The sequence below is a fragment of the Aulonocara stuartgranti genome, assembly GCF_965226115.1.
Source record: "Aulonocara stuartgranti genome assembly, chromosome: 23".
NCBI classification, from domain to species: domain Eukaryota; kingdom Metazoa; phylum Chordata; class Actinopteri; order Cichliformes; family Cichlidae; genus Aulonocara; species Aulonocara stuartgranti.
The window spans coordinates 8,164,248-8,175,507 of NC_138958.1; the positions used below are offsets into that span (position 1 = coordinate 8,164,248).

The 11,260-nt window shown below is 40.3% G+C and overlaps 1 protein-coding gene across 1 annotated transcript; it reads right to left on the bottom strand.

Moving 5' to 3' along the window:
* Positions 1-533: 533 nt before the first annotated feature.
* rabggta (Rab geranylgeranyltransferase subunit alpha) lies at positions 534-9,797 on the bottom strand. Its single transcript, XM_082525413.1, has 17 exons — positions 9,659-9,797; positions 9,296-9,332; positions 9,040-9,150; positions 8,245-8,369; positions 7,954-8,141; positions 7,549-7,806; positions 7,331-7,414; positions 7,152-7,234; positions 5,617-5,712; positions 3,981-4,086; positions 3,842-3,893; positions 3,669-3,757; positions 2,578-2,666; positions 2,360-2,476; positions 2,151-2,264; positions 1,912-1,999; positions 534-1,245 (listed from the first exon to the last, which is right to left on the bottom strand). Exons 2-17 carry the CDS (start codon positions 9,296-9,298, stop codon positions 1,097-1,099), a joined length of 1,752 nt encoding a protein of 583 aa, XP_082381539.1. The 5' UTR covers positions 9,299-9,332; positions 9,659-9,797; the 3' UTR covers positions 534-1,096.
* Between the last annotated feature and the right edge of the window lie 1,463 nt (positions 9,798-11,260).

The following is an 11,260-nucleotide window of genomic DNA, read 5'->3' on the forward strand; positions in this document are numbered from 1 at the left end:
GTCCAAATTTTTTATTCATCACTCCTTAAGACCTGCTACCAGCTATTCTCAATCCATTTCTTGTGTGATTGACTTCAGCACACAGTAGATGAATCAACTAAAGGCCAGATGCACCTCTCCTGTGTCAGGTCTTTGCTGGATTTTTGGATATTTCTTAAGGACATGACTTTCATATACTCTTCACTGTAGATGTTTTTTAAGCTTCCCACTTCTTCATTCTTTACAAAAAATCTTTAGGGATACCCTACACACCATCCTGATATATATGACACAAGCTTTCATTTAATAATGTTTTTGAAATCACCTTGGTGGAGCAAAAATGTTGTTGTATACCTGCCAAACTGCATTATCGAACTACTGTTCAAGACCAAGAAAGTCTGGCTGGTACTTTACATTGTAGTTGAGCTCCACCACATCCTCACCAGTATTACAGAAATGAGACAGTTAAGATCAAAATGTGAGTTAACCATTATGAACCTTTACTTTAAGGCATGCATTTTTCTTTCAGTGGAAAAAAGTCACAAGAGGCTTACTGGAAGGCAGTGACACAATGTGTGCTGTTTATTACTGGATCTGTGACTTACTGTGCAACAGTATAATGTCATAAATCAAATGCATTAACCGACCTTAAAAAAAATCCGTAGAGAGTGATGCAATACTCTGATCACCCAGTATAACGTTTTCTTTAAAGTCAGCCATTAAACTTTTGGAAGCAATAAGCCATCATCGCTGCCAATCCATAATTAGTTTACTTCATTATTAATGTTTCTGCATGCACTGGTCTGTTGCATTAAAGACATTTGTACACACACACAAACAAAGAAATGCAACATTGGTTATTACGCACTCACTCATACACACACACACACACAGAAATGTTGACTTTTTGCTGAAGATGCTAGAGAGGGTTCTGACATTTGCTCCGAAGTATGAGGCTTTCAGACCAACAGGGTTCACTGTGACTGACATTTTTCCAAAACAGGTGGAACAGACACAGTCACAAGATGACACCCACTCACCACCAAAAACAGCTCAGAACGTGAAGGACAACTGAACGACAGAACAAAGATGGCAGTGATTCCTGCCCTGCGTTAGATCAGAGCAGGAGGTCTGTGACTGAGGGCAGCAGTTCGGCTAACTCCGACTCGACATTGGCCGTTTGAGTGACGGGGTTTCCACGGAGGTCAAGGCGTTTCAGCTTGGGGCAGGATGCCAACGTCTGAAGATCTGCCAATGTAGAGATTTCTGCATGTTTGAGTTAATGAAAATCCCTTGCAGTGTGCTGTGGTAACATCAGTAACAATGAATAACATGAGCTCTGATGCACATATTCCAAGCACCGGTGTAAAAAGTAAGATCTAAATGACAAATATGACACTGAGATATAAATTCATTTTTCTAAAAATAGCAACTGTGATTGCCAGAGGAAAAAAAGAAAAACAGTAACTATCCTCATCATAACCTGCAAATCACATTAATTCCTCCCAAGTGTAGCAGGGGAAGTGAAGCATGAAGAGGAGGGAGTCTGTGGTGATGATGTGTTGTTAAATGTTTCTTCGCTTCTTAATGATGCTGTTTGTTCGGTGAAATTGCGGTGCTGTTTTTATTTACCCGATCGATTCAGACGTAGGTAAAATAAATTATTCATGTATTGAGCTGAAGAGTCTTGTTAAAAGTGCAATTTTCTAAATGCTGTAAACACAATCTTAGTGCGTAGCGTGTCTTTTACATCAGCTGTTCGCACTCTTTACAGGATTGTTTTGAAGCACTGAGCCACTCAGAACTGATTAACGCATTTCTTGAGTCACTAGTTCCCTGTGAAAAGACAAACAGACAATATAAACTGATCCCTATGACACTAATTCTGAAGGATGACTGGAGATCCAGAACACACTACTAACTTAAGGATACTGTTGTTTTTCAAGAGGACTTCCTCCAGTTTGGGAAGGTGATAAACTCCCTCCAGGTTTTCTATGGCGTTGTTATCAGCCTCCAAGACCTGCAAATATGAAGAAGTCATTGAATTGCAGGAGAAGAATTTCATCAATATCTGTCTTTCCTTTTCTAATCTATTGGTGCAGACACAAAAGAGGAAAAAAATCACTGTCCATGCAGGAGAGCAAATTGGATTTCAATTGCAGCTTCATCACCTCGAGACACTGCAACATGGCAAACTGAGGAGGCAGCCGCTGCAGGTGATTAGAGGACAGATTGATATGGGTAACCAACAACAGCTGGTCCAGGTGGCATAAAGTGGTCAGGTTCTGTTACAAAGAAAAAAAGAAATCAAATTTAAGCACCTCCCTAATCAGCAAAAAAGGTTTCAGGGAAATCTGATGTCTTGTTATTCTGACCCAACCTTGTCAGAAATGCTGAAGACGCGCACTTCAGCATACTCCATTTTCAGGATGGTGTTTTCAATCATAAACTTGCTGCACAGGTCACTGTAATATGCAGAGCGCATGGAATCCACTTCCTAGTGAATGAAGCCATTGAATTAGTGATTGCTGACTGCATTGTAGACAAATGCATTTATTGCCATTCCCATATACTGTACTGTATGTGGTTTATACTCACTTTGAGTGTTCTAAAATGAGCAAGCATCTCCTGTTCGTATCCCAGAGGGTCTAGTGCCCTCATCAGGAGAATAATGGTCAGTAAGCACCCTGCCGAGGCAAAGCTAGCAGTCAGTGGTTGTATAAGACCTTTATCACCAGCAACATCAAACTTCAATACTCAACCTAATCTTGTAATGGGAACAAGCACACCATCTCACCAATACGTTCCTTAACTCCCATCATCAAAGCTGCCTTTCATGAAAATGTCAACTACACACCTGCAAAGTTTCGCAACCACATTGCACACAGTTATAATGCTAATGTATTATGTAATTATGTTTATAGGCCAGAGATTCTTAAAGATTCTCCATTTCAGAAGCTGAAAAAAATACTCACACCCCACAATTTTTTATCAATGACAACACAAATGGATAGAAAGTGACGTAAAGGTCAACCAGATAGCATCAGCAAACATTTGCTTGTGTGTTTTTCCTGCAAATCATATTTATTTTAGTTAGTTTCACTCCATAGTTTTCCCCAGGGTCAGCCCAAGTAGTGTCTCTATGCCCTACCAGTGGGCTCCACTTCTTTTAGAGAACAATTACTCAAGAGATTAGTACTTAAAAACAACAACAAAGCCATATTCTTAATTATGCAGGAATCAGATTCACATTTAGCATTATTGTTCTGCTCTGATCTGTCATTCTGCACGCATACATGAAAAGCCTGAGGCAGGGGATCGCTTCTGCAAGCACAAGGACATAAAGGCTGCATAAGTAGGGCACAGCGTGAAAAACAGGGGTGAATGCAGGTCGCAAAGCAGCTTGAAGAACAAGCAGCAAGGGTAGGCAGGCTAAAACACCTAAAATAGCACACTTTATGTGATATTTCTCAGCTGGTCTCAGCTGATATGGGCTCCTGTTTTAGATCACCTGTTATCAGCTGATTGTGGGCTGAGCTCAACTTTGTGGCCTGTCTGAATCGAGGCTTTGCTGAGTTTTACAAAATTCATACACATGCACACATTGTAAAAAAAGAGCCACAGATCTGTTTCTGTGCGAAGCCGGTGATTTCCTGTAAACCCTGTAACATACAAGAAAAAGCACTTACATTTATTGAGTGGCTCCAATTCTTGTAGCTGCTTAACCGACTGTAGCTCCGACTGTAGCACAGAAGTCTTTTCTACTGAAAGTTCGCTCCTGCAAAAAAAGACCATATCTAGTTCCTAATCCCTAAAGAAGGCCAACTACAAAATGTTTCAGTTGTTCCAAAAACAAAAGTACCTGAAAAGTTCCTGATCTGTAGCAGAGTCCCTACACCAACTCTCAGTTCGACCTATGAAAGTTAAATGTTCACAGTGTCATGAAGGTCATCATCCTGCCTTTCAAAGAACACAACATGGTAGATATGTATATGTGTCACCTGTGTAGAGAGCACAGTCCCTATGAGTGTGTTTTTCAGTCCAGTGCACAGTCAGGTTGCGTTCATTGGTGATGTCGCTAATCGTTCCAGGAGGCAGATTGCATATCTAAGCCTTTGCTAAGGAGAGAAAACCTCCAAACATGAATTATGTATTCCAAAAGTGAAACGGAAGTATTTGATTTGAACATAAATTAGTCACTTTAAAGCAAACCCGCGCAGGCCCACAGTGTGAGTGTGCATACTAAGTCCATGGCTGATTTCCAGGGCCAATACGGCAACCTGGTAGAGCTAGGCATTATGACTAAAATATTAAATCTCCAAACTTTATTGAGGCTTTAATAAGTTCATTTAGATTTACAAACAGCACTGAGCACTTTGTTTCAGACAAAACATTTTAGAATATACCAAAGAGAGAAGCAGCCTAAGGTAAAGAAGACTCCTGTTTCTGAGCGAATGACTGCATCTGGTTTAAAAAATAAAATATTCACGTGGAACTGTGAATGAATATGGATGTGAATGACAGATATCGAGGACATTTTACTAATTACTGAGCTTGCATATCAATGAGGGTCATTTCCATGACTACTGTGCAAATGCCATCACCCTATGAAGACAGTGTTAAGTGTGCCCACTTACACATTGCTTACGACCAATGTGTTACATACTGCACACTTAGAAGAAAATCCTGATTATTACTCCAAAGTTTTTCTCCTTATATGCTACTCCCATTGCTTTTAACTGCTTACCGGGAAACATGTATCAATTTGTATGGTACTGGTATTTGCTTTTTCCCTACTCTTCACCCAAATGTAAAGGTAACTCTACAGTCACACAAGGAAAACCAGTAGTTTGAGACTGAGACAAGACAGAGGTGGTCTGTGACTGCTTGTTGTCAGCTGCCATCTTCAAAAAATATATATAAGTGATAAAGTGGTAATAAGATGGAATGAGTCTGCTAACAGTTTGTGATTGAATTGGTTCACATTGGCATTTACAATGTGACCTGTTGTGGTACTAAAACTATAAACAAGGTTGCCTCACATCAAGCAAACCTGTGCAAGGTTAAAGCTGCTTGACATTTAACCTCTAGGCAACCAGTTGGTATTGAATAAATCCCAGGCAACCACCAATTTTTCCCAGTCGCCAGGAGGTTGCCATCCTAGTTTTACTCTAGTGCCAATGAACCATAAAGCAATGAAGTTGTTCTACATACTAATACAGTTGGAGTTTTAACCATTTTTCCATCTTGTTAGCTTGGCCTCTGAGGTCAGAAACAAAGCTAATCTTAGAGATACTCTTTCCAAAAGTATTAACTTCAGCTATCAACTTTAATAGTCAGTCTAAACATGATGTCATGTATTACTAAACTCTGACAAGCACTCTGACAAGGAACTCCCTTCACTAGTGTGCTAAAGCCAACATAACATTCCACTGCAGTGCACTGATCAAAGTTTCATGATGAAACCTTTTCTCTTGATGCACATACCACAGAGTCTTAGCAGCATGAGGTACGTGCAGAATGATAAGAGCAGAATGCTAAACCAGTATGCTGTTCAATCAGCAGCACACCAGGAAAAGTATTCTTATTCTCTGCAGGGGTAACCTGTCAGTTTTAAGTCACAATGGAAAAGGATACCCAGACAGGGCTCTGTTTAAAGCGCGGATGGACACTCCTCCACTCCACTCTCTGGGGCTGACCGTCAAGGACGAGGAACAAGCCGACTGACTGCGCCTGACAGGACAAAAGCAGGGAGAACGTTCACCAAGAATAGACAGGGTACCATATGAAGGCAACTTTGTTTAAAAAAAACAACAAAAAACTGGTCAGACACATCTTACCAGTCTTCACTTTTCCAAAACTGTCACAGTCTCCATGACAGCAGAGGAAAACTCTTTTCTTGCTCACACACAAACTCCACTTTGCACATGATTATATGCACATCATGAATACCTAAATCTACACTCTCCAGTCACTTCATCAGGTACACCTGCTTAGTTGCTTTTTTAGCTAACATCTAATCAGCCAATCACAAGGCAGCAATTCACTGCATGTAGACATGGTCAAGACCATAAGTTAAAATTGAAACGTGTTTTTAAGTGACACCTATTTGAGTACCAAAGTTGTTGGTGCAAGACGGCCTGGTGTAAGTCTTTCAAAAAGAAATGGTCCACTGGGATTTTCCTGCACAGCCATCTCTAGAGTTCGTAGTGAATGGTCTCAAAAATAGAAAATTCAGACAGCTTCAAGTTGATACAAAGGCAACGTTAATTTGCAAAGACTCACCAAAGTTAGACAAGTGGCAAATAAAAAACATGCCTGGTCTAATGAGTCTTGATATATGCTACAATATTCATATGATAGGTTCAAATTTGGCATAAACAACATGAAATCACAAATCCATTCTGCCTTGTACCAACAGTGCAGGTTGGTAATGGTGATGTAATGGTTTGGGGGGCATTTCCTTGGCACACCTTGGATCCCTTAGTGGAAAGGAACATTGTTAAACACCTGAGTTCGTCCCATCATGTCCACAGTGTACCCATCTTGTGATGGTTGCTTGCACCAACATAACGCACCGTATCATGAAGTTGAAATCATCTCAAACTGTTTTCCTGAAGATGACAGGAGGCTCGCTGTACTGAAATGGCCTCCACAGTCACATCTCAGACCAAAACAACTTTTGAGACGTGAGGAAACGGGAGATTCATATCACTGACGAGTGGCCAGAAAATCTGCAGCAACTCTATAGACTTCTTTAGACCTAAATCTTTGAGAAGGTGCTTCCAGCACCTTTTTGAATGTGTCATAAAGGCTTAAGGGAATTCTGGAGGAAAAAGTACTAACAAGGTGTAGCTAAAGAAGTAGATGGTGAGTGCATATTCATACCCTTACATATCACAAATCTACAACATCTAACTAACTAAAAAAAATTAAAAAAAAAAAAAAGAGTATATAATTTTCTAAAAGGACAAATTAAAGTACTTATGTGAAAAAAATGTATCTGCAAGTCTACTTTAGAATATTGTCACATTTAATTTCTTTAGGACAATGAACCCTAAAATGCCAGGGTATTTATTTAGGTCACCTTATTAAAAAAATAAAATAAAGAACAGCTCATCCTGAATTCCATTACAGCATTTTCTAAGTGAAGAAAAAGTGGAGATACTGACATTCACAGGCCTGGAGAAGGCCACAGCCACTCTCTCCTCATCCCGATTCACATACACACAGCTTATCATCTCTTCACGCTCCGCTGTTAAAAAGACAAAGAACTTGTGATTTACAAAGCACAGCAAAGCTGAAATGTATTCTCGTTCATACTTACAGACACTACGACCAATAGACATACCTCTGCCTAACAGCCAGCGATAGTAAAACCACGCGCTCTGGTCATTAGGGTCAGTGAAGAAAGCGTTCTGTACAAGCTCATATTCTGAAAGTAGTTAATACAATTTCACTGTAATAGAATATACAATCTGACTTCATTTGCAAAATAACACCTTTTACTTAAGGATAATAAAGACTTACACTGCCCCCTATCAGTTGCTATTGGGAACTGCAGTTTACCTTTTAGTAGTTGCTCTTCACAGACCCGATGGGAATGGGTTTGAGGAGAAGGTGGGGGGGAGGACTGCGGAGGCTCACGGCATGGTGAAGGGGGCTCTGGAGACTCTGGGTGAAGCAGAGGCAGAAGGGTGCTACGGTAGTGCCAGCTGGAGTAGTTGGAAAAGTTGGAGCCAATAAGACGATCAGTAAATGCCAATTCCTGATCTACAGGCACGCCAGACATCTTTACAACCATTCGGCGGTAATCCCAGCAATGGACTGGGCAAGACAGAAACACAGAACGTGCCAGAAACATGAGTAAAAATAATGTAGTGAAGGACAAGGTTTAGATCGATTACTTTTAAAAAAATGCATTATTACACATCTTTAACATTCAGCTCCTTTTTATTTTTTTCTCCCACTCACAGTTGCGGTCATCCAGGCTCAAGCAGCGATCACACAGAGTCAGCTCCCTGGCCCAGTCCGGTCGAGGCAAACGGGCGGAGACCCAACCTCGGTGGTGCCAGCTGCCATAAGATTTTGGGTTCACTTTCAGGCAAGACTCAGTAAACGACAGCTCAGCCTCGTAAATCTTCTGCACTTCATCTTTGTCTCTGCAGAGGATATTGGGAAACAAAGTCGTCATTCTCCTGTGACACCGCAAATGACTTACCATTCAGTAAAAAGGGATTCAACTATGAATCTGTGAGTACTAACTTCACAGTCTCCAGGTGCATTAGGATTTCTCTTCTGTAGTTCCACAGGGTTGCAAAGTCAGGATTGGATGATAGGAGCTGCTGGGTGAGCTGAAGAGCCTCATCATCCCAGATACCCTCATTTCTCTGTCAAACAGGAGAAAGTGAGGAGGGTGAGGAAAATACATGGAGTGAAAAGCAGGCGGAGAAAAACACAACACATTTTTATCTGTTAAAGACACACACCTGAGCCACAAAAACATTTTACATATGAATATCACATTAAGTTTAAATCCTGTCCATTAGTTAACTATTTACAACTGTTAAAAGATGACTACATTAGAAGACAGATGAAAATTTAGAAAGGGATAAAAGGGGGCTGATATCCAAATGTGGACAAAATTGAATTGGTTTTTTCCTTGTTCTGACCAACCACCTATGGAACTCAAATTTCTGTCAATGTATAGAAGTAACTTCACATTTAGTTCATAAGATATAAATAAAGAGAAGCAGAATTTTAACAAAATCTTTTGATTTTTTCCCCCAATTTTTGTACATGATTTAAAAAAAAATTGCTGTTCTTTACAGAAAATTCTCCTTTTTAAAAGACCCACTGTAAAAGAAAAAAAAAGGTGAAAAACCTTTCTGTCATTTAATTGTTTAGTTATTACTTAATGTTGGTGTAATCAAGTGGAGTACATTGGAGTCTTTGCTGGACTGATTCTGGCCCCCAGGTCTTATGTTTGACACCCCTACACTAACCCAAAGACATGCTGCAGTATTGCCACTAAAACATAAGGGAAATTTAATATTCCACCTTAGAAAAACAGGCATCACGTGCTGCTACGTATATCTCGAGCTTCTTCTCCCTCTCCTTTCTTTTCTCCTCCTCCTGCTGGGCTGTAGTTTTAATTTTCACTCTGCCATGCTGTCAAAAGCAAAAAGAGAAGGATATACCAGCAGAGTACAGTTTATTCTGCTGGCTAAATGTGTAAATAATTGACCTACTGTAATTCCACATGCACTGGAAATGCCTAGATTTGAACAAGTATAGTAAATGGCTCATCTCTTACCATCGTTGCTGTTAGTGAAGGAGGCTTCTTTAAGAATCTGTTTATGAGGGGTGACAGTCATGTTTAGGCCAGAGTAATGTTCACATGACATACAGAAGCAAAGTGCTGACAGACTGACACAGAAGCTTTAACAAGTTAACGTAAAGAGCTCTCAGTATTCAGGTATACAGTGCTCAGTAATGCCAAAACACTGAATACAAGTATCACTGAATGTAAACTTAGCATGCTAATTAGCTCCGTTGTGGGCTGGGCTCATTCAGTTCAATGAAACGAGCACAGATTAAGCACAACCGGCGGTATACAACACTTCTTCATTAACGCTGTACACTGAACGCAGCACAACCTATCCCATTAAATACATACCTGGTGTTTCACTGACGCTGATTGTGTGTTTTAGAATGCAGTTTGATTTGTCATGTCACCATCAGGAGTGCTAACGACTACAATTTTTTCACTTCCGTCTCATGACATCTACGTCACTGAGAGGCTCTCGCACAGCCGCCGCGCTTTCGTTGTCCTCTAGTGGCGAAAACGGCTCACAGCTGCGGAGTTACAGGGGCCACATAAGGTGGTGACACTTAAGAAGGTGACACTAGTCTCTAAGCGACTGGATGAGGCGTAAAGTCAAATAAGACAGAGGATCGGTGTAGTTCAGTTCAATTCAGGTTTATTCACAGCAAAAGTCGACTCAAGGCGCTTTACTGTGAGGTAAAAACCTACAGTTTGGGAGAAAACCCCAACAATCGAGCGACTCCCGTGAGCAAGCACTTTGCGACGGTGGGAAGGGAAACCCCCTTTGTAACTGGGAGAAACCACCGGCAGAACCATCCCCTTCAACTGGTTGGTGGTGAAGGGAAAGAGAAAGGAGAAAGGGAAGAAGCGATCTTAAAGAGACTGGACAAAACACACTATGAGAGAGAGAATTTTAATGACACTCAGCAGTGGCTCTACCATCCAAATGTCACAGCAGAAATTGAGATTCATCAGACTAGGCAATATTTTTTCAATCTTTCCTTGTTCAGTGTTGGTGAAGCAATGTGAATCAGTTTAACTGTTCTTAGTGGTCTGCTTTAGCATAGTTCAAGGTTTTACATTTTGTACTTACAGAGATGCTTTTCTTCATAAATTGGTTGTAATGGGTGGTTATTTATTCATTACTGCTCCCCTCTTATTAGTTTAAAGGTTTCTCTCTTTTTTGAAGATTCTCTGTAACCATAGAAATGGTTGTGAAGGAAGATTCAGTAGATCAGCAGTTTCTGAAATACTTAGACCAGCCTGCCTGTCACCAACAACTATACAACATTCAAAGTCACTACAGTCAGTTTTGTCTCCATTCTGATGCTTGGTTTGAACTTCAGCAGGTCATCAGGTCTACATGTCTAAATACACTTGAGTTGCTGCTGTGATTGGCTGATATTTGCATTAACGAGCAGTTGAAGAGGTTAATGTAATAAAGTGGCCAGTGAGCGAGGACTGTCTTCCTCACTATTTAAAAGTAACTCAAAAAGACCTCTTAAAAATGTCTCAATATCATATCAAACTCACTCTCAATAGTGGGCGAGCACATGGTGTGGCAGCATCAGAGTGTCTGAGTGGGTGAATGCAAAACATACTAAAAAGCACTTTGTAGAATGTAGCTAAGGTTGAAAGGTTCGTCATAAATGCAGAGCATTTTATTTGAGGACTAGAAAATTTACATTTTTTAAACTTACCAGAAAATGTCTCTTGATACTGGCTTGCAGAGAGGCTCTTCAGATAGAAAGGTCAATGCAATACCGCTTGCATTATTTATAAGAAACCAACCCTGAATATGACCTTTTTAAAATGTAATGCCAGAAACAAGCTCTATATACTCAAAGTGTCTCTTTAAAGTTGTTCCAAATTGTTCATGGCCTGCACTATAAAGAAAACTATGCATGTATTGATTTTTAAAGGAAAAAATTACTGACATCTTAAGATAGTTTC